Below are 24,519 nucleotides of genomic sequence, written 5' to 3'. Positions count from 1 at the left end.
GGTTCTGGGCTCAGCAAGCTCCCAGGCCAGCAGGTCAGAGGCAAGGCTTCTGCCATTCTCCCTCATCCGCTCCCCGGCTCCTGCAATCCCACAAGGAGATTACCTCACCTAAAACCCAAATGTCACTGCTGCTTGTCTTTTAAACAGAGCATCTCAGACGCGCATGGCGTTAGCGCCCCACCACCTTTCTGCCCGTTCTGCCTTTAAAAGCATTGGACTGGCCTCCTTTGGGATCACAGTGTTTGGTCCCAGGTCTCTCTGTGAATAGAAGTGGGGGACTGGGGTGTCCAGGGGGTACTTTAATGCAGCTAATACCAGACAGACGGTAAAATCAATACTTTCGGAGCTAGCAAGAAGGGAGAATGCAGAAGGCGAGGTGAGCAGAGATACGGATGAACTCATGACATCAGTCCTTGCCCTGTGAGATTCTCCATTTCCATGCCCCCTCATTTCCTCTTGGTCCAGAAGTTCATTCCCCCATTTCATCCTGATACTTTTTATCAGAAATGGCAGGCAAAGCTTTTGTCACTCGAAGGATCTGACACTGGGCCAGGCAACACTCAGCATGCACTACAGTACATATATACTCATTGAATCTCCAGCATAAGGGGAGAAGGGCCCATTTCTGGGATGAAAATACCAAGGCACTGAGCGGTAACATAATTTGCTGAAGGACACACATCTTGTATCAGTAGCAGAATCCCATGCTCCTTCACGGCTGAAACAAATCCTGGCGTTGTGAGCTTTTGCTGGTCTCAATATCTATTTGCCCTAAAAATCCTAGAAAAATCTCTCTTCTGGCATATTCAGCTTCTCCATGGAGCAGCTCCTGCTCTCCTTTAGGGTGTTACAGCATCATTTAAACACACCTACATCCTTATCAACATGCAAACTCCAACTTCAATGCCACCCTTGCCAAGAAAACAGTCTCCAACTTCCCACTGGTGGAGCACTCTGCCCTCTAAAGCACCATTCTTCATGGCACATACCACTGTCTTAGTGGAACCAGTGACAGTCCTGACTCTCCATTACACCAAGAACTCAGGTAATCCCCCTGCGCCTGGGTCACCTTTGGGTCCCCCTGCAAGTCTCTAATGGGACTCCTTGCTATAGCATCGACTGAACAAATACAAGGTTCTAGAAAGCCCTAGCACATGGAGGGAGCCAGAAGTCTGGAGAAAGGGGAGCGAAGGTGTTCCCCGTGGGGTGGGATCTCCCACTCATCCTATGATCATCACTGCCTACACCCCAGCCTCTGAAGACCAGGACTGCCCAAGGCCATTCTCTTCTAAAGACTCTTTGCCCTGATGTGGTCCTGACCCGGTCCTGAAGTTCAGCTGGCCATGAAGGGGCTGAAATGGGGATTTGGTAGACCTTACAAATGTTTCCAGGGTTAGCCTAAGGGTAAAATTTTGGAGGTCATGAATAAAGATCTTTTCTCAAATCTTCATGGCTAGTAAAGGAACATAGACCTTCTGATGTAAATGGCCAGTACTGCAGTGTGTGTGAGGCAAAGTGTATGATTATACCATTTGAGAATCAGATTAAATAACCATTTATATGGCAAGTGGGTAACAGAGTCTCCTTCTCCTTGTGGTGGATTGCTGGTTGAATACAAGATTTAATCTCTTTTCTTGTGTGTGTGTGTTATTACTTATAACCAGCAATTTTTATTTCTATTCATGACAGTGACTTCTTTTTCAGTTTCCAGATCATTTACCCAAATACAAGATGCATTCAGCCATGGGCAAGAACCACACACTGTTCTTCTAGAATCCTCTTTACAGGGACTGTGAGTGTTAGCTCCCCAGGAGAATGGTAGCTTTAGGGATACTCTAAGTCCCCCTCTTAGCCCAGAAAAAAACATGGTTACAAGAATCTCCGGGTGACCTCCCCTCCTTAGGAAATGCCTCCCATGGGGTCTTTATCAGCACATCTTCAGGGATTCACCTCAGTCCTTTCCATCTTCCACAGCACGAGTCACTGTCCTCAACACAAGTCTCCACATCTCTCTGTATGTTCTATTTAAACCTGGGATTCTCCCTGGGCTGCTGGCATTTGGGCCAGCTCAGTCTTTGTTTGGAGGTGTGTTGTAAGCTGTGTGGCAGAACCCCTTGGCTCTCCTCACTGGTTACCTGTGGAATCCCCATTGTGATCACTGAAGGACATTGCCCAGTACTGCCCACCCCTTCTCTAGTGGGGCTTGTCTGGCTTAAGTTAATAGCATAAACATTTAAGTGCGCTTACTTATGTGCCAAGTACTACGCTAGGTGTATTTCATGTTAGGATTCACTGAAGATGTATGAGTCTACAATGCAGCACTTCTAATTCTTTCCGTTTTAGAGATGAGGACACAGGAACTACGAGCTTACATACCTTGCCCAAGGTCCCAAATCTGGCAGGTGGGCAGTCCGTCGGCATATCTAAGGAGGTCTGGGCTTCTTCCACCAAAGAGCAAATTTTATTTTTTATTGTGGTCAACACACATAACAAAGATTGACCATTTAACCATTTAAGCAGAAGTAGACTGGCTTAGAGAGGGGCTTCTGCCCTCCCCACGTCCTCTTCGAAGCAGTGTCTGCTAAAGATAGCCTGGCAAGTAGGTGAGGCTATGAATACACGGTGAAAAGCTGGCCATCTCCCTCTCTTTTTTCCATCTCCTATAATGAGGGTTGGAATTCTACTTTTAGAGTCTCTCTTTGTTCTTTCTCTCCATGTTCAGGATCTAGCATCCAGAAAGGCGTCCAGTAACAAGAAAGCAACAGAATGTTGTCAGGTGGAGGAAAGAGAAGGTGGGTCAGCAGCTGAAAAGATACCGAGAACAGCCATTTTGGGGCACCCAGCGTCATGGAGGAAGATGGGACCTTAGAAGTTCGTGAGCTCACTGGCTGCGTCCCCACACGCTCCTGACAGGCCCCTCTCGGCCTCTGGGAGCCACAGCCTTCTGCCTTACCTGCAGATTTCCAAAGTACTGTAGGCTCATTATTTCCCCACAGACCCCAAGTGTGTCCCAGTGCTGTGTTTTAAAGAGGTTTGATGAAGAGCGTCACCGTCAGCCCAGTGACCCCAGTTCCTGTCTGTACTCCTGGGCCCTTTACACTGCCCTGTCTTGCGTCTGCGTTTTCCTTAAGTGCTTACAACCCAAGATACGTCCTGTCTGCAATCACTAGCCCGACTGCCGCTTCTGCTGCCTCATAACAGTGCAAGAGACGAAACTCACTATTACACGCTGGCCAGGGAGCGGCAGGCGGGGGGCTCTAATGTCTCACTGGTGTTTGTGGCAGTTAGAGTTATGTCTGAGGAAAAATAGTTGGTGACTTATTAAAGGCCTGAATGGAGCCAGTGGTTCTATTTCCAGCGTTCTTAGGCAGCTCTGAAGACAGAGATTTAAATACACACACACACACACACACACACACACACACACACACACACACACACACGGTGGGGGTGGAGAGAGACAGACAGGAGTGTGTGTGTATGTGTCTGTGTGTGTGTGTGTGTAGAGACAGAGACAAAGATAAGGAGAGGGAGAGGGAAAGAGAGAGAGAGAGAGAGTCAAAGAGACAGAGAATGACAAAGAGAGAGATTAACCAAAGCAATAATACTGAGCAATGGGAAAAGGCCAAAACATTCACTAGAGGGAAAAGGGTAAATAAGTGATGGTTCAAGTGTGTAATGGTATATTACATAAACATTAACCGAAGTGAGTCAACACCTCAATGACTGGAGCATCTATCCCCACATATTATTAGGGGGAGAGCAGGCTGCTGAACCAGGTACAGGCATATTACCCATTTTGTAAAAGAAATAGACCAAAATATTTCCCTCTCACCCCAAACTGTGGAACATAAGCAATAGTATCTCTGGGTGGAGAAACTGTCACAGGCCTCTATTTTCTTCTATATATTTGGGATGTTCTACAATTATAACTTAGTTCTATTAAATAATAATTACTTTAAAAACTATAGTATACAGACTTCATTAGTCATGTGGACATACGATAAGCTGTTCATATCTGAACTATCGTTGGCATTCATTCTAAAACCTCTTTTTCTTCAGGAGAAGGAACCCAGGGTCTGTGGCCCCTCACCACAGATCTATTGAACTAGATCCAGGTCTGGATTCTCCTGTCTGAAACTCATAGGTGGCTCCTCACAGAGACAGCCATGGAGTTTCCTGGGAGACTATTTGGTGCCCTACCTCTCACTTTCTGGTTCACTTTGTATAGGGCAAGACCTGAGATTCTTCAACCCTAACACTCTCCCAGGTGATGCTGGTGTTGCTGGCCCTGGGACCCCTGAGATATGCTTTTTACTCAGCCTGTGGCTTTGTCTAATAGTAAGATAAACCTGGAGACAGGCAAACACCACCCCCAACGCCTGCTCAAGGCGCCCCCTCAGAACAATCACACTCAGCTTTCTGGAGAGGGTGCCCAGTGTGTCAGACATCTCCCCAAGGAAAAGTAAAGTGCTTCTGAAAGTGAGAGTTCTCATTCACGTGCATCTCAAGTTCTCCTGCTTACAGATTATTAGAAAATACGAAAGAATGAATGTAAGAATTGCTATTGAAGAAATGTTTCCTCCCCCAAGGAATCAATAAATATCAAATCATACAACCTTATTGCACCCCCCTTCATGACACTTAAAACCTCCATCAACTCTTAAGATAAAAGCAAAACTCCATACCATAGCCTCCTAGGGTGTGATCTGGCCTCTGCCACTTTCCCAGGCTTTCTTCTCACCACTTCCCTGCTGGTACCTGGAGGACTGCTAATCATACACCTAGCAGTATAGTTCTGAAGTTACAAGCCAGGAGCCCCCAAGCCAGCTGGCTTTATGAGCTCAGGTCCTATGCACAATTTCCATCACAATTAAAGCCCATGTCATGCCACCTGGCACCAAACAGCTACTCATTGCATTTTACCAAAAATTCATGAATGTTTGCAGCTATAAGCTCTCTGGAGGCGAGGAGACCTCTACAGCAGCTTATCATCGTCACTATTAAGTTCCCTCTCCTTTCAGATACTGATACAACATCCAGGGGCTGTGATCTTCGGGATTTCCTCAGGCTTGTGCTGTCCAGTTGCTGCCATTACAAAAGAAGCATTGGAAATGGGTGGGTGGTGGTGGGGGAACCTGTGTGTAGGTCAGGCCCAAAGTCATGAGCCCTAAGGAACAAGACTAGTTAGGTTTGAGGCTTGAGTAATGTCACTCTGTATCTTGGAAATAATAAATAAGGATTTATCTATCCATTCATCCATCCATCCATCCATCCATCCATCCATCCATCCATCCATCCATCCATCCATCAGTCTACCTACCTACCTACCTGCCTGCCTATTATGTACCATTTATCTTCTATTTACCTACTCTCTACCTATCATCTTGTATCTATCTATCTATCTATCTATCTATCTATCTATCTATCTATCTATCTATCTATCTATCTATCTATCTATCATCTCTTCCTAATTATCTACCTATTATCTATCTACCATCTATCTATATCTATCCACCTACCTATCTATCATCTTCTGTTGTGGAATATTATTTTAAGATATGTTACATTTGTTTATGCTATGGAATGTTTGTTTAATGATGCAAAGATGTGTTGCATTCTTTTATGTTGCATTTGTTTAACTCTGTGAAGCTTTGCCTGTCTAAAACACCTGATTGGTCTAATAAAGAGCTGAATGGCCAACAGCAAGGCGGGAGAAAGAATAGGCGGGGCTGGCAGGCAGAGAGAATAAAGAGAAGGTAAAATCTGGGGGGAAGAAAGATCAAGGAGCAAGAAAAGAGGGGTCAGCCACCCAGCTACATTTCCAGATAGGAAATAAGAAGTAAAGAAAGGTATATAGGAATAGAGAAAGATAAAAGCCCAGAGGCAAAAGGTAGATGGGATAATCTAAGTTAAGGAAAGCTGGTTAGAAACAAGCCAAGCTAAGGCTGGGCATTCATAAGAAAGATGTGTGATTATTTGGGAGCTGGGTGGTGGTACCCCAAAAAGAGTAAAGAGCAAAAGAGTAAAACACAACCAACTACAATCCTCATGTACTCATCTATTTTTGATGTCTTTCTTCTTATGAGCAAGGTAGAGTTGATGTCATTGTCCCCACTGTGTATGAGAAGGCAGAGATGCTCTGAGGCACGTCCTGGGAGTTAGGCTCAGGAACCTTATGACCTCTTTCATGGAAATCCCCGGATTCCCAGTGTAGCAGATGAGCAATCTCCTGACACAGGGACTAATTTCTCCTCTCCATTCCTGAGAGCGTTTTAGAATACAAACTTTCAATACTTAAAAATGTAACTTGAAAACAACTGTGGTTCATTTATGGACTCTATTCCAGTGAGTGGCATGCTGCAGGCCTTGCCTTGGCCCTCAGGAAAGCTGTGTTTTGTGAAAAATGAATACACTCATTTTTTAGCAGTGTTTTTTATTTTCATAACCTAGTATTAAGATGACTTCTATAAAGAGCCAGTACTCTCTCTTTTTCTCTGTACACTATGGTTTCACTACCCACACATCTAGGGAGCAAGGCCTGGGTGATGACCTAGGTGGCCTCTGTCCTCAAAGCTCTAGCTCATTAATTCCATCACTGTAATAGAATAAATGTGTCAAAGGCCTGTTGGACTAGTAAGAGGTGTTAGATGGACAGAGTTGTTCACTGGGGTGGTGCCCTAGAAGGGAATATCAGGACGTGGCTTCTTCCTTCTGCATCCTGACTCTGTGTGAGCAGCTTTGCCCCACATGCCCTCTCTCGCATGCTATCCTGCCTCAGTACAAGCCTAGAAACAATGGCAACAAGTGACTGAAGCAACCATGAGCACAGATCATCTTTTTACCTTAGGTACTTTGTCATAGTAACAGAGATCTCACACCTGCCCAGATCTGAACACTTAGCAATGTGCTGCAGCCATTCATTCCAGGAGGAAATGCCTGGATTAAAGCACTGGAGGTGTGTTTGGTTTGGTTTGGTTTTCATTCTCTGTGGAGCCCCCTTTGACACCTTTCATGGCTGCATCATGGACACACCAATATATGCTTACTATATGTTTTCTGTATACTGTATATAATACATGTAACATCCTTAGCTATGAGGGCTTCTCTCTCTCTCTCTTTCTCTCTCTCTCTACACACACACACACACACACACACACACACACACACACACACACACACGTTAAGGGACTGCAGAGTCAGGGATTTCCACTATGGTTTCTGTTGGGACATTTTAGAGTAAGTTCCCATTCCTGTGGACAAGTGAAAAACCAGAAATGTTGAATGAAACAAACCTATATTGCTGAGTGAAAACCTAAAGTGTGTGTGTGTGTGTGTGTGTGTGTGTTTTCATCAACACTGTTTGATACTATGGACACTGAGCACTCTCTCCTACTGCAAGATAAAGCCTCCTTGTTCTTCCCAAGAACTGCCTGGAGTGTTTGCTTGCTTCTTCACTTGCGGATTCTGTGTGCGAAAACGGAAGAGGACAGCAGAGCCACCGGACTGCAGACTTGTCCCCATGGCAGTGGAGGGAATGAGAGGGGCCAGGGTAGGCACTTACACCCTCTCCACCCGTGCCCTAGCTCAACACTACTGCTTCCATTGCATCCCTCTAAGCATCAGCTTTCATACCTGACCCAGCTCAGGCCTGGAGCTGCTGCTGCCCTCCAGACCTGTGGTAGTGAGGCCTTGGCTCTGATGGCACATGCCCAGGCGCCACCCTGATTGTCCTCTAGGATCAATATGAGAAAAGTAAGAGCACCAAGGAAGGGTCTCAACACCCCTCCTAGAACTCTTTTCTTCAGCATAGCATTCTCCCTACACTGAAGGGCCATGCAGGCTCCTGAGGGACCAGAGACCCTTGGCAGCAGCAGACAGTCAGATTGCTGGTACAAGGTTGTAATTGATCTTCCCCCATACGACCTGTCCAGCTGTTTTTACCGAGACCAGCATCAGCAATTTTGACTAACAATGGACGTTTCTTAGACACTCTGATGTGGAAACAAAGACCCTCCACACTGTGGACAAAGGACTAGGGTACACCGGACACCTCACACATTTCAGTAGAAAGTTGATTTGGGGAGCTGCTAAGGAGCTAGCAAGGAGCTTTATATCTGAGCGTGCCCTTAAAGGAAGGAGATCTTTAATATTTGCAGCCACACTTCCCAAGTCTGCACCTACTGAAGTACGCCAGGGTTATCTTTAGGAAAACGGACACTGTCTGGTGAAGTTCCCTGGAAGTGTGTCGGAATCCTCTAGGGATTATGACACAAAGCTAAAATGCCTGCAAGACCCATGCACTGAGGGGACAGTTGCCAGCAAGTGCCCAGCTGCTGTCCCCCCCACCCCCCGCCCTTCTCATGTTTCCTATTTGTCTCCTTTGCTTTGTAGTTTTGTGTTGTCACGTGACTCCTCACCTCTAGCCAAAGGATCTTATGGGTTTTATTACAAAACTCAAGACGCTCAGTTCCTGGTTTATGACGCCCGATTGTAGCAGAACCCAGGTGTGTTCCTCTGACTCCTGTTCCCTACCTGTCACTGTCACTTGGTTGACACTTAGCTACATTTCTGCTGGAAGCCACACATTTGCCAAATTGCATTTTTTGGTGACCACAGAGAGGCAATGTTCAGAGCACCATTGCTGAATGCACGTGACAGAGCCCTGAGCACAGGGGAACATGTTCTCTCTCTGCAGGTGGAACATGTCTGTTGTCTAAAGGAAAAAAAAAATTCAAGGTAACCCACCGGTTTCTGTGTGTGAACAGTCCCAGATTCAAATGACAGAGATGCTTGTTAAATATTTTTTCACAAATAAAAACATCTCCAATCCCTACTGTGCTTTGTACAGTGAACAATCACCCAAACAAAACAGCCTTTGATGCCATTCCCCAGCTGCGCGGCTGAGACTTGCCCGGTATAGAGAATTCAGTATTTGCAACCGCGTATAGATGCTGGCACATTCCACAGAGAATCTCGGCTTACTTCTGGGCTCTGCAGTGGGTGGAGACTGGGATTTTCAGAGTCTACCATTTGGGAAGCCAGCCCAAGACCAAGTCTGTGGCTCTGCTGTCCTGTCCGTCCCCCAAGGGAATCAGCCACCACTGCTCTGTGAAGACACTGGGTCACAGCAATAAGCAAGGCTGACTCTTCCAGGCAAAGACAACATTCTGAAAGGACCACGTGCAATTTGACCTCGGCTCTGTTTTTAAGGCAAGCAAATTATTCTTGGACACACAGCAAGCATCTCGCTCCTTCCTTCTCTCCCCCAGCAAATCTTTCTAAAGCAGCTATTGTTTATCAAGCACAGGGTTAAGCAAGTGAACAAGTCAGAGGGTTGACAGTAAACACAGGCAACAACACACACACAGCAGGTGATGTGTTAGAAAGCCATCAGGGCTACAGAGAAAATACTGAGAGCAAGCACAGGGGTCATCCGGGCTGGGACAGGGGTCATCTGTGGTGGGTGGTGGGTAAAGAGCCTGCTGCGCAAGTCTGGGGACTCAGAGTGTGAGTGCCCAGAATCCACTTCAAGCCAGGTGTGGTAGCACACATCTGTAATCCCAGTGTGCCTATGGAATAAGAGGTAGAGAGAGAGGAGAATTCCAAAAGCTTGAAGGCCAGCTAGCTACAAGGCCGCTGAGCCCAGCAATGGGCTGGACTATGGAATGGTGGGCAACAAAAAAGTGAGAGCCCATCTCAGACAAGAAAGAAGGTCAGGACTGGCATCCGTCCGAGATTGACCTTTGACCTTCACATCTATGCTATGGCATGCACACACCCAAACATTCTCTCTCTCTCTCTCTCTCTCTCTCTCTCTCTCTCTCTCTCTCTCTCTCACACACACACACACACACACACACACACACACAAACAAACACATATTCTCTCTCTCTCTCTCTCTCTTTCACACACACACACACACACAAACAAACACATATTCTCTCTCATACACACAGACAGACACAGAAAGAGAGAGAGAGAGAGAGAGAGAGAGAGAGAGAGAGAGAGAGAGAGAGAGAGAGAGAGAGAGAGAAGAGACAGGGAAAGATACTGCAAACTTCAAAAACATTTTCTTGTTTACAGTGGAGTCCAAAACTAGGCTGTCTGGATTGAAATTCCAGCTTCACACCCGCCGCCCCCCCATGGAGAAACTGAGCCAAGCGTCTCAATTCTCAACTCTGTGCCTCAGATTTTGTTTTCAAGGTTGGATATACATCATAATCGTAGGTCCCTGATAGAAGACTAAAGTTATGCTGACTATTGTTCAACCCAGTGCCTGGTACCATGTCACATGTACACAAGCATGCATATATAATTTAAAGAGTAAACTAACTTTCATAATATGCAGGTGATGTTTCCAAAGTCTTAGGAAGGTGTGGTTCAACTAAAAGTACCTTTACTTCACATGAGACACAAAAAAAATTCCCTTCTGACCTGCTATACTTCCTAAACACAAGGTCATTTTAATTTGATCAGAATCACTAGAGAGCTAACAAAGACCCTGTAAGTATTTTAATATATGTGCTAGTTCCTCAGGGACACTTGGTGGCTGAGTGTGGAGAGTTTTATTAAAAGCACAAGTGCCACAAAACAGGCTGTGCCGTGAAGCATCATGGGATCAGAAAGAAACTCGAGGATGCAAACGTAGAAAAATAAAGGAGACAGTTATTACGACTTCCATGGCCCTGGGGATGTGAGCAGGGCTGGTGGCCTCAGTCCTGGGCCTTATCCAGAGCTGCATTCAGGGGAGAACAATGCACAGTCTCGAAGCAGGTGGTGGCACGCAGCAGCTGAGTCGCCTCTAAACAGCTTGCTGGGCTCAGCAGCCTCACTCAGCTTCTCCTCTTGCACGTGTGTGTGTCTGGCTGTTAGAGGGAGATCGCACTTGCTCTCCACCCTCCATGCTACCTCTGTGGTGTGCAGGTGCCTGGTCATGGAGGCCGGAAGTCAACGCTGGGTGTCCTCTCTTGCTCTTCACTATATATATATATATATATATATATATGTATATGTATTTTTTTGTTAAGATCAGCTGGCCAGGGTGCTCTGGGGATCTGTATGGCTTCCATGTCCCCAGTGAGAGGATTGCAGCTGTGTGTGACTATACCTGGCCTTTTCGCAAGGATTGTGGGTTCTAAATCCAAGTTCTTGTTTTTTTGTGTGGAAAGCACTTTGCTGACTAGGCAACTTCTATACCATACATGATGGCATCAAATTTATTTTATTTAAAATATTGAGTTATTTCCAGTTGTTCTGTGATAAAGTGAGTTTGAAAATTCTGTGTATATCCATGTCTTGCAGGGTTATATGTTATACCACTGTTTAAACATACCAGCATTTTCCAGAGTTGTCTCTACCCATGTAAAACCAACAAATATTTAACAGCAATAGTGTTTGGGAGACTCAGTGCCTACTGTCAGGATGGTTGTATCCATCAAAATATATAACATGGTTTGATGCCTCCAGCCCAGTAATGGTTCAGCAGAGATTTTATGTATTCTGATTAAGCTTAGCTAAATGCACTGCTTATCCTAAGCAGCACACTCACACGAGAAGATGGATATTGGTCTTGCCTATAGTCCTGGGTGACCCTGAGATGGGGTGGATATGGGAGTTACCATCTTGTCTCCTAAACAGTGAGTCATTCAGGGCTAGTGGACAAGGATTATTGCCACAGATAACAACCTTTTAGTCATGTCAATTCCAGGCAGGGTGGGCAGAAAAACTTGGGCACTGTGCCAGCTAGTTTTATGTGAATTTGACATGAGTTCAAGTCATTTGGGAAGAGAGAGCTTTGAGAAAATGGCACCACCAGGTTGGCCAGTGAGCAAACCTGTAGGGCATCTCCTTAGTGATTGATGGGGGAGGCCCAGTGGCAACCCCGGACAGGTGGTCCTGGAGTGTATAAGGAAGAAAGCAGGCTGAGCAAGCCACAGAGCGCAAGTCAGTAAGCAGCACCCCTCCATGGCCTCTGTTTCAGTTCCTGCCCTATTTGAGTTCCTATCCCGACTCCCCTCAGTGACAGAGTATGACGTGGAACTCAAGCTGAAATAAACCCTTTCCTCCCCAAGTTGCTTTTGGTCATGGTGTTTTATCACAGTAATAGGAAGAGAAGTTAGGTACTTTTTGGTTCTTTGGGCCCTTCTGAGTTGTCATGATGTCTTCTTGGACAGAGTCCAGGATGTCATCTGAATCCCAACATTCCAGATTGTGACCTTGTCAGTGCCCTGGTGCCAGTGAGTCTAAAGTCCCAAGATCTTTGGGCGCTCCCTCAAGGGCCTGGCACACACACCTCATTTCTACACCACACCCCTACACACACACACACACACACACACACACACACACACACACACACACAAAATGGGGTTAAGAAATGGTCTCTCCCTGAAATCCTTACCTCTGAAAGCTTCATTGTAAAGAATCTGAATCCACTGCCCTTTCTTCCCTGGTTCCAAGCCCTTCCAGAAAACTGATGCCCTGAGGCCAAAGCACTATAGCCAAAGACCAAGAATCAGAGGAGAGCTCTGGGCGGTGGGAGGTTGGTGTCAGCTGCTACTTGGGGGCATGAGCACCTACCTGTTTGCTGGATGTTATTACAAACTCTATGACTTTTTCTGCTTTCCCAATTGGGGTTTTATCATCCCATTTGGAAGAACCCCCCTCTACTGGCCCAGCTGATGCCCAGGACTCGCCTCTCCAGATAAACATGACCCAAGATGAGTCCCAATTCAGCAAAGGAGAGCAGAGTTGTCTTACAACTCTGTTATCACAATGCTTCAAGCAGGATGGGAGGGAAAGAGCAAATTTCTCACAAAAGGCAAAATAGTATATACTGGAAAAAAAATGGTGCCCAGAGAATGATGAATTCAGATGGGATTACTGAACAAGATGTGATGAGTGTTACTGTAGTCCCGGAATTGGGAGTGTTGGTAGAAGGATTATGAATTCAAGGCAAGCCTAGGCTATATAGAGTTTTAGGCTTGCCCTGGCTACAGAATAAGTCTCTATATAACACAAGAAAATAAATAAATAAATAAATAAATAAATAAATAAATAAATAAGATAGTTAGATAGATGATAGATAGATAGATAGATAATAAATAATCTTCATTCTAAGGTTCAATTTCTGAGAAGTAGGGGTATAGAATTGTAATGCTTCTGAAACTCTTTTTGCATGCTTCTGTAAGTTGAGATGGAGGCAATGCCATGGGGCTTCCAAGGCTGAGTGCAAAGGGTAGTGAGACTTTTATCTTGTGCACTAGAATCCATGTGCTGCAGCCATGAGCTGTCAGGTTAGAAGCTCCCACTGTCCGGAGGCCACCATGTTTCAGGGAAACACAAGCTGTGTGGAAAGTCTCATGTAGTGCTTGGCAGCCCTGTGGGTCATCTTATTTCAGCCCCCTGATGTGTGAGTGGAGGTGCCATCACATGATTCCAGAACCCAGATGTCAGGTCCCCCTCAAGAACAGAGGGCACAAACTTCTAACTTCCAGACTTCTCACCCAACAGAACCTGATACCATGGAACAATGGGTATTGTTTTTCCAAACTCTGGTTTGTCATTTAGCAATGATATTTGAGATATATTCTGGTGGAAATTCTTTCTACTTCAACATTAAAAGCTAATGTCCTTGAGGATGAAGCTTCCAGTTTATTTGATGTATGCTAAATCACTGGCTTTTAAAAAAGGGATTAATGCTTAGCATGTTACCTATGCTAGAAACTTTATATAGAATGCAGTTTTATTTTATTTTTTATTTTTTTCTGTGTAGACAAAGTATACATGAAACAATAGCTTAGTTTTCTTCTGAAAAGAACATTGTTTTATGTACAGTATGAAAATAGTTTAACTGAATGAAAATGTGTAGGCTATGATGTTTCAGGATATGTAAGAGTATTTTTATGTTGCAGAACCACAGGAATGTGTAGTTATAGTTTATTAGAGGTATAAATTAGATACTTGTATAGATACTTTATAGCCACCTTGCCTCTCCCATTCAGGCATCCATCTACCCACCCACCTAGCCAACTGACTACCCTATAGATAATCAACCAACATGGGGTGACCATCTCCTCAGGGTGAGGCTCTGTGTTAGATCCAGGCCCTGCCCTCACTTATAATAGTTCATAGACTAGCAGCAGTGTCTGCAGCCTAGGAGATTTGACATGTGCAAGAAATTGCTATCCATCACTCTTATGGTCTAAACATGGAGGTCCTATATAATGATGAATATATGCCAATATGCATCCACATTGCTTAAGGACTCTCAGATGATCATAGTACATATATGCTAAGGGAAACTTGCTCCTGTGGAACAGTGAACAGTAAGACTGTGGTCACTGGCCTGGGTTAAGGCCAACTGTGAGAGGCTTGCTTTAATGACAGAGGGGGAACAGCCAGGAAGTCAGGAGTCTACTTGTGACAAGAGGTTCCTTCTTGCTTCTCTGGATATCTGAGCCAGGCACACAGGTGACTGAGTTGAGGGGACATGGACCATACCACAGACCTGAGTATATATTGTTGTCCCAGTAAAGGTCCCCACTGCTGTTGGGGGTCTGTCCTATGGAGCTGAGTGAACTGGGATTGCTAAGTGACTTCAGACTGGCATTTTTTCTCTTCCCTATGGCACCATCTGCCAGATGTTGTCCTGTGTCTGGGGACAATCAGGGCCTCTGTCTTTGTCTTCCAGAGGTCTTGCCTGCAGGAAAAGTGAGCTGGGGAAACTTCAAAGGACTAGGGGGTACGGCCTCACTGATTTCTCCGGGGCTGTGCTCACTTTTTTGTAGAAAAAGAAAACTCCAGATACAAAGGAAACCAGCAAAGGAGAAGGAGGGATGAAAGAGTGTCAGTGACTCACGGGAATGAGCAAGATAAAAACAGAGCAGGGAGAAGTCCCACGTACCTTGAAAAAGACACTGGAGTGTAACGATTAGAACAGCAACCAGTCAGTCAATAAATACATAAACCTGTCGGGACCCGAGCCTTTGTAAGCCTCAGAAGAGACTAACTCCTGACTCCTGGGGCTCCTGGCAAGGCACAGGGGTATGTGGCACCATGAGCTCCCTGAGACTGCCTGAGCTGACATAAAAGGGCGCTAGGAACTGGCTCCTCCTGGTCCAGTGTAATTTAATTCAGAAGTACCAGAGACTTCTTTGTGAAGCAATCGCCGTCACGCTCAAGGCCCCAGTGGCCAGCACTGGTTGAATTTCATCCCCTGGGCACCGCATCTGTCCGGCCCTGAATTCTGATATTTGTCACAGGGTTGGATCAATGCAAACGGAGCTTTGCCGAAGAGATAGGCAGAGGGAGCCAGAGCCTCCTCCTGCCTTATCTCGGCCCCGAGCATCTTCCATTCTAGAAGCACCGGCTTTGATCTGATGATTGACGTCGTCTGCTTCTTCCACGGGCACCTATCCTCACTGCTGTCATCTCTGCTGGGCAATCTGATGGGTTCGGTTCCTCTTTCATTACTTCTGAAATGACGGCTTAGCTATGACCCTGTGTGTCTGATATCTGGCAAGGTCTAACTGCTGCTCTGGGACTCCAGGTGTCCTTGAAAAGGAAGGAGTGGAGACATAACCATGTATTACACTGGAGCTCCCGGAGACAGAGGCTGACAGCTGACATGAGACCCACTCATCTGGTTGATGAGTGGCAGGTGTCTGAAAGCCACGGTGGCATCCCCTTGGGGAACAATTATCTAGTTATGCACTTGCCTCATGTTTAGACCTGTTGTTCTCAACCTCCCTAATGCTGTGACCCATTAATATAGTTCCTCAGGTTGTAGTGACCCCCCAACCATAACATTATTTCATTGCGGCTTCACAACTATACTTTTGCTACAGTTCTGAACTATAATGTAAGTATCTGATACACAGGATAGCTGATATATGACCCCTAGAGGGGGCGCCATCCACATGTCAAGAACCACTGGTTGAGACATTCAAATAGCATCAGTACAGCCCATTAGTTCTAGGATCTTTACCACCTGAAAAATAACCAGAGATCCACGATGCTTCAACTGTACAGTACACACAGTCATAGCCTGTGACTGGACCTATATTTCCGTGCAAATCAGTCATGCAGACTTGATAGCATTTAACACCCCAGGCATGGACTTTAAAAGTTGACAAGAGATCCATGACAATCACATGCTAAAATTGTCTTTGACAGAGTGAGTAATTGAAATTATGCTATTGCTATGGTTTATTTGGGAATTTCAGGTAGATCGGTGTGCGCAGTTTGAAAATAGACGCAAATAGCAGAGGCTACCACACACAGGCCAACATCACGCTGTGACAGCCAGCCCGAGTGCGGGCTGGCCCCTCCACTGCAGGATGGCTTCTCAGGGACTCGACTGACTTTCCTCGCACTGAATTTGAACCCAGCACTGCGGGATCAGGATGGCCAAGCACTTCAAAGGCTCGAGTTTCCTCATGATCTCTCCTGTTTCCTTCTTGGTACTCATTTAAACAGTGAATGAATACAGGGAGAGAGTTCACCAAGGCCAGAGACTCACCGCTGTAACCTAGAGCAACCTCAGAGTGCAATTAAAACCAATTAGGCCCATGTGGGTATAATTACAGTGACTTAATGAGCAGGAAGGGAATGAGCCTCTTCTGGGAAGCAAGCGGACCTCCACGTGTGAGTGTGATGAGAGCCCAGCTCGTGCCAGATTGTTGGGATGCTTGCAGAGAAGGTGGTGTATGTGTGTGTGTGGGGGGGGCGGGGGGATGAGGGAGGGGTTGGGGGTGAGGTGGAGATAGCGACAGGGAGAAAGGGGGCCCTTTCCAAGGACAGTTTTGTTGCTTGGAAGACAACTCTCTGTTGTGCACATGGCAGCTGCCAGGGAAGGGGGGTATATGGCTTGATTCAAAGCTGTGGGCAGTGTAGAGAGGGTCCTAGGTCAGCGGAGACCTGCTCTGAGAGTGACCCTGGCCTCGTCACCTCTTTGCCAGACGTTTGGGAGCCCAAACTTCACACCTTATACCCCTGAAGCACCAGCCACTGCTAGCGCTGAAACAAGAACTCTGTGTGACCACTCCACAACAGAGTCCAGTGACTCTTAAATATCCTGGGAAAACAAAAAGAAGGTGTGCCACCATGCTTTGGTGTGCGGTGGCCTGGGTGAAGGAGGAGCGGACCTGGATTGTGGACTGGGGAGAGGCGGGGTGATGTTTCTGGGACCTTTCTCTTCCCAGGGGAGAAACAGGCTGCACAGCACCCTCTACAGGCTGCCTGGGGAGCAGCCTGGGGCTGCGTTCTAATTTCCCTGTAGGCTCCAACCAGAGGCATTCCTAACCACTGGACAAAGACCTCTGAAGGTTCCTGCACAGTTGGAGCATCACCTGGAGGGCTTGTGGAAACCTAGATTTGCGGGACCCACGGCTGACCTAGAAATCCGAAAGGAAGGTGGGGGAGGGGACAGAAACCTGCAGGTTAAATAGTCCACGGTAATGTTCAGGCACAGGATGCCTGAGATTTGTTACCTGGGTGTTTGTCCATCATTTGGTAACTGCAGGCAGCCATGCGCTCAGGGGAGATACAGTTTTTCTAGAGACTTCCCTGCCTATCAGATTCCCTCCCCTTAAACCAGGCATTATGATGGGCACGGGCGGCTGAAGACCACTAGCATTCAGGCCTTTACTTCAAGAAGCAAATACTTGCAGGAGTGAAGATAGACAGCTGAGTAAGTAATCATAAAACAATTTGTGCTCTGGAATTTGGGAGGGGTAGGTCCAAAGTGTTCTGGGAACGTGGTGGAAGTCAATAAGTTCAGAGAGGCAGATATGGAGGTACGTCAAGGTCAAGGCCGGAAGAAACCTTCAAAAGGATTTGACAGGCCTTGTGAAGGGCAAACATGTGCCAGACAGAGAGGAAGACAAAGCATTTAAAGTGGACAACCCCACAAACTCGGGATGTGTTTGAGCAGAAGACAGGGTTGTCCGTGAAATAGCCATCATCAGATTTGTTATTGCCGTTTCCTGTGTTTGCAGTCTCAGGGCCTGGACCCAGGGCCTTGTGAGCTAGGCAAGCGCTCTACCACGGGGAAACACCCCAGTCCTTACAGCTTCCTCTCTACCTCAGACCTGCAGAGCGGGCTCCTTCTCCCAGACACTCTTCTCAGACCCCTCGAAGTTTGTGATTTGAAAATGCTCAGTAGGTGGGCCTGAGGGCACAGCTGTGGTGTTGTTTGTAACCGAGGGTGAACTGGGACCGAGTACCACAGAGCCGGGAACCGGGAGAGCAGGCTCACGTGGGCTTGGGCTGAACTGTCCTCAGACAAGACAAGGTGTGGTGTCCTTGTCCTCACCTCCCTCCCGAGTAAAAGGCATCGTTTGGATCCAAGAACTGCCGAACAGCATCTGATACCTTCCCCCAACCCCAGCCTGTCACTTGCTGGCCACAGGCATGGCTCAGCTGGGCATTTTTTAGGTATTAAAAAAAAAAATAGCAGCATACACGGTATTAAGTTTCATTCTGGCATTTTCAAACAAAATTAATTTTTGTTGATTCTTGTCCACACCATCCCATGTCCCTGGCCCCTCTTTGTGCCCGCCCTTCTACCCAGCTGGATGTTTTGACCTTTGACAAACAATGTTGACGCATGGACATCTAAAAGTAGACCAGGAACCAGGGTTCTCAGCCAGAAAACTGGAACCCCACACTGTCCCAATGTCGGGAAAACCATACAGGCAGCAGATAGGTCGGGAGAGAAGGCTTCAGGTTCCCATCCGGCCATCTGGGGACAGAGAGGTGTGATGTGGGGCACAACTTTACCCTTCTGGGTATCCACAACTTCTGAGGTCACGGATAACTTCTATAATTTAAAAACATATTTATTTATTTATTTATATTTATTTATTTATTTATTTATTTATTTATTTATTTATTTATTTATTTATTTATTTATTTATTTACATCCTATGTGTATGGGTGTTTTGCCTGCATGTATGTGTGCACCATACACATGCAGTACCCATGGAGGCCAGAAGAGGGCCTCAGATACCCTGGAAGTGGAGTTATGGACAATCCTGACTTACCACGTGGGTGCTGGGACTAAACGTGATTCCTCTGCAAGAGCAGGAAGTGCTCTTAACTGCTGAGCCATCTCTTCAACTTATAATCTCTAATTTTATGGGATGATTTTTTTTCAAGCTATAGTATTAGCACTATAGTAATGTTTCAATGATTATTAAATCTTAACTGTATATACAAATTTGATAAGTGATTTTAAATTGTAAAAATGAATTGTTTCACCATTAAACTACCAGGAGTTTAAAAACAACTTTGGGGGGCTGGCAAGATGGCTCAGTGGGGCAAGGTGCTTGCTGCCAAGCCTGACAACCTACGTGTGAACCTGTAATCCACGTGGTGGAAGGAGAGAATCTACTCCTGCAAATTATCCTCGTGAGAGGGCAGCTTTTGAGGACCGGTTCTCTCCTTCTACGGTGGATTCCGGCCATCAGGCTTGGTGGCAAGTGTCTTACCCCACCGAACTCATCTCACCCCAGCTAGCTCAGGGACACTCAGGTAGGAAATCCACACAATGGGAAGAGGCAAAGGCTGTCCACCAGGTCTCCCTCCAGCTGGCCCACAGGGGCAGCACCTCAGTTCCATCCAGCGGCATACCAGACTGTGGTGTCTTTAAAGGGACCAAGAACAGTTTCAAATGGCGGTTGAGATGACTTTCGTAAGTTTGAAACCTACCAAGAAGACATTGGCTCGTGGATGTGAAGCTGAGAGCCAGTGATACTCACTGCTTTACAGTTCTGTGAGTTTTAAGAAACGCACATAGTCATACAGCTGCTGTTACTTCTCTGTACTGTTAGTCTGACCACGTGACTTGCTTTGGCTAAGCAAATAAGGTAGAGTTAGTTGGGTGTCACTTTGTGGGCAGGCCATAGGAAGACGACAATCCTGGGCAAAGACCACTGTCATCCCATGATGACATGGCATGAAGCATGGATAAGAAATGAACTGTTGGGTGCTGTCAGAGCCTAACATTAGGACTTCTTTTTTTGTGACCTAACCTAGCCCCCCCTTACTGAGACGCTGATGACTGTGCATTCACTGGCTAAAACGTGACAGGAAACTCCTTCAGCCTGCTCTGCTATACAACAATTCCCACTCACTCAACACCCCCAAGAGCTCAAACCACACTTGCATTTCATTTCCATACCCCCCCCCCGGCCTGTATTCTGGGAGTGTGAAGTCCCTTGACTATAAAACAGCGGCTAGCACTGTGACCATCTCCCTACCCGGCTCCATACTGTTCCTCACACTTCCTTCCAATCGCCACACCTGAAGTCCCCCATCTCTGCTCCCAGGCTTGCTACCTGGCATGTCTTGTCTTTACTCTGCCCCAATGCAACTTCCTTTTCCTGAATAGCACAGGTCCAAACGTCACCTCCCCTTTGAACTGTCCCCGAACCCTCATCACTGATAAAATTAAGTGCTTTACCACCAAGTTCCCAGAGCATGTTTTGAACCTTTTATACAGTGGTACTATTTGGATACTTCTGTCATTTCTCTCACATCCCCACACATGGAAGCCTTCTCCACTGAGATTTCAAGACACAGAGGAGTTGGGAGGCATGCCAGGGTGAAGTGTGTGAGGAAGGACAAACTTGTAGGAAGTACAAGGTGTCAACACCAGTGAGAAACCAACTGCAGTCTTGTCAGAGGAATCCAATGTGCTTGCACAACCCAGTGGACTTTAAAATGGAACCCACTGGTGGATGCAGATGTGGTCTGGGTAGACCCTGATCTCCCCGTCAACTCTGCTTCAGCCAACATTACGTGTCAGGCACACACAAAACAGGGAATTGAGCAAGGCGGGCTCTGTGCCTCCACCTAGCTGTCTAAGGCTTCCAGGACATCATTCCTCTCCGGTTTCTCGCCATGCCGTGGTGGGCTCTCCCTCCATCAGGCTCTCACACTTCTGGCTCACTCACCCACACTGTTTCCCAGTTGTCTCTGGCTGTGTGAGTGAACAAGCAGTTCAGGGAAGTTGCTGTTGCTTCTCTTTTTCTCATTCATTATGGTGCAAAAAAAAAAAAAAAAAAAATACTGAATGATGCCCATACGATTCATTTGATGGATACTGCTGTGTGAATTTTCTGTGGGTTACTGGAACAGCTAACAAACTTGGTGGCTTCAAAGAGCATTTGCTCTCATGTAATTATGAACAGAGATCAGAGATTCATTTCTCTTGCTGAAATCCAGGGCTACCACGCCCTCTAGAGCAGTGGTTCTCAACCTTCCAATGCGGGGACCCTTTAGTACAGTTCCTCACACTATGGTGACCACCCCCCCCCAAACCATAAAAGTATTCCGTTGCTACTTCATAATGTAATTTTGCTACTGTTGTGAATCATAATGTCAATATCTGATATGCTAACCCCCAAGGGTCGCGACCCACAGGCTGAGAACCACTGCGGCAGAGGCTCTAGGAGCAGATTGTCCCGGTTGCCTGCTCTCCCTGGATCTTGTTGGCATCCTTCCCATACTTTCAATTCTCTCTGTGCTTCTGGTTTACATGGCCATCTCTTCTGGGCTTGTCCTTCATGTCACTCAGGAGGATCTTTATGGTGGCATTTGATGGCCATTGGATAATCTCTTCCCCTTAAAATCCTTAATGTGGGGACTGGAGAGATGGGTCAGCTGTTGCGAGCATGCACTGCTCTTTCATGGACCCGAGTTTGGTTCCCAGCACCCATATCAGGTGGCTCTCCGCTACTGTTAACTCCAGCTCCGTGGGGCTGTGATGTGCCTGGCCCTGGTGGTCACCTGCATTCATATGCACATACTCACACACAGGAACACATGCATAATTTAAAAAATTAATTAAATCCTTAATGTGATCACATTTACAAGTCCCCTTTCTGGATGGAACTCACTCTTCTAGGTTCGGGGATTAGTGTCTGGTATCTTGGGGAGGCCATGGTTTTCCGGCCACCGTGTTCTGTAAAGTCTCCCACTCACTTCCTGCTGAGCCGCCCTCTCTCCTGGCTCAAGTTACCTGTTGCTGTGAGCAGACTTATTAACTTGTGCTCACAGGCAGACAAATGTGTGCCCTCCAGATGACAGGAGCCTTGCTATTCACCTTCAAAATATTCCTCAAGTGAAAGTAAAATACACACATTGGATTTCTTAAACCATTGCCACATGCCTCCAAGTGAAATACTTAGGAACCCCAAATGGGGCTTCAAGGAGTCATGTTTCAATGAATATATGACTTTCCCCAAGAGAATAAATAAAATTCATTAATGGTGATAGTTTTCCTTTACACTTCTGAAGTGTTGGAAGTCTGGAACTTTGATAGTAAGCATAACCCATGGGTAGTCAGTCATCTTTGTAGAAACAAGATGAGGGGAGCCTTATCTGGAAATGAGAGTTCCTGCCTCCCTACCAGGGAGGTTCTACTTCTCCAACGGGCATGAGACTTGCTTTGGACAATGAAATGGGAATGGAAGAGACCTCAGCCACCACATAACTGGGGTTAAGAGCCTTTGTATGGCTCTGCTATATCTCCCTTGTCTCCCTCCTTCCTCAGGCTAGTACATCTCAAATAAGGGTTGTTACTTCAGCACAGGCCCTAGAATAAGGATAAAACGAGGCAAAGTTACAGAAACCTATGGATGACAGACAGGCAAGGAATTACTTTTTAATTGAACTGAGACAGTCCATCCCTAGTATCTATAAAGAGTTGGTTCCAGGACATCTCACCCCACAGTCAAAGGACATTCAAGTCCATTAAAGAAAACATAGCAGTATATGGCATGTGCCTCTTACACCTTCATTTTCCTCCGGGGTACTCAGAATACCTAACTCATGCAAACTATACCAATAGTTGTTATACTGTACTGTTTACAGAAAAAGTCTATTTATGTTCAAAACAGATGAAATTCTGTTTCTAGTTGTTTTCAACGAGAGGTTACCTGAACTGTATATACAGATTCTGATTTTGTGGTCAGGCCTTCCTTACTCCACAATAAAGACTATTGTGTGTGCCTGGTATGGGTAGGTTGTGGCTCTACATTGTTAACCCACACATGCACATACATATGTGTATGATCATATATTTATGTTTGTCTGTTTCAGTATGCCCCAACTTACACACTGAAGTGGACAAGATGCCCTGCTGTAGAATATTATTTTAAGGTGTGTTACATTTGTTTATGCTGTGGAACATTTGTTTAATGATGCAAAGATGTGTTGTATTCTTTTATGTTGCATTTGTTTAACTCTGTGAAGCTGTGTTACTGTACCTGTCTAAAACACCTGATTGGTCTAATAAAGAACTGAACAGCCAATAGTGAGGCAGGAGAAAGGATAAGCAGGGTTGGCAGGCAGAGAGAATAAATAGGAGGAGAAATCTGGGAAGGGGGAATCAAAGAGCAAGAGCAAGAGAAGGAGAGAAGACACCAGGGGTTAGCCACCCAGCTACACAAAAAATCACAGAGTAAGAAGGAAAAAAAAGATATACAGAAATAGAGAAAGGTAAAAGCCCAGAGGCAAAAGGCAGGTGGGATAAAGTTAAGGCTGGGCATTCATAAGTAATAATAAGCTTCTGTGTGTTTATTTGGGAGCTGGGTGGTGGGCCCCCCAAAGAGTAAAGAGTAAAAAAACAACCAGCAACAATGCCCCACTTGGGGATGGACACTCCACAGTCACTGAGCCTCTTGTAACCACCATTCACTGCAGAGCTATACCAGAGCCTCTGGGGACACTTAGGAAGAGGGATCAGAAAGATTGTAAGAGCCAGAGGACCAAAAAATCTGCTGCCAAATAGTGACTTCTAGACATGAAAAGGATGTTATACTGATGAAACACTCAGGGGCAATGGTTGCCTGCACAAGATCATACCGGTCAACACTCCAGCATGGATAAAGAAGAGTTCATAAGGCCCCACCTCTCACGGAGAAGCAACAGGCAGTTGACGGCCTCTGAAGGAGGAAGACTCAGTTTTCTCCAGGAACAACCCCACCCCCACCCCTGGCAGATTGCCCATGCTCTAGTGGTCAGCCCAGCAGTCATGTGCACATATGCTAGGATGCATGATCAAAATTATACTCCTATACCAAATCCTCCAAAAAATTAGGCTAGATGACCTGTACTACCCACAGCTCTATTTTTGCTAGGAGTTCAATGAAAACTGAGCACAGTGGGGCTTAACTAGAGGGAATCATCGGGAAAATTCTTAGGTGACAAGGCACACAGACAGAGCTGAAAATGTATACTGCTCTTATAAAGGACTTTTACTTTTGTTTTAAGCATAGGGGTGTTTCACCTGCGTGTATGTCTGTGCATCACGTGATGCCTGGTGTCCATGGAGGTCAGACAAGGGTGTTGGAGTCCCTAGAAATGGAATTACAGGTGGCTGTGACCCACCATGTGGGTGCTGAAAATCAGAGCTCAGTCCTCTCTGTAAGAGCAGCAAGTGTTCTTAACTGGCAAGCTATCTCTTCAGCCCCTCTACTACTGCTTTAAAGGGACTTGGTGTGTATG

General features: G+C 46.1%; 1 protein-coding gene across 2 annotated transcripts in view; it reads right to left on the bottom strand.

Moving 5' to 3' along the window:
* Chn2 (chimerin 2) overlaps nucleotides 1–24,519 on the bottom strand; it is a 277,548-nt gene that overhangs the window by 30,521 nt on the left and 222,508 nt on the right. Inside the window, exon 1 of one of the 2 annotated variants that reach the window (XM_037203764.1) lies at nucleotides 4,689–5,225. The exons of the other annotated variant lie outside the window; for it this stretch is intronic. Within the exon in view, the coding sequence (XP_037059659.1) occupies nucleotides 4,689–4,691 (3 nt within the window). The 5' untranslated portion in view covers nucleotides 4,692–5,225. Of the gene's footprint in view, nucleotides 1–4,688; nucleotides 5,226–24,519 lie in introns of those variants that run through there. 2 annotated transcript variants of the gene reach the window in all.

The sequence above is a fragment of the Peromyscus leucopus genome, chromosome 3 (assembly GCF_004664715.2).
Source record: "Peromyscus leucopus breed LL Stock chromosome 3, UCI_PerLeu_2.1, whole genome shotgun sequence".
Taxonomy (NCBI): Eukaryota; Metazoa; Chordata; class Mammalia; order Rodentia; family Cricetidae; genus Peromyscus; species Peromyscus leucopus.
This window is presented reverse-complemented; position numbering and strand designations above follow the sequence as displayed.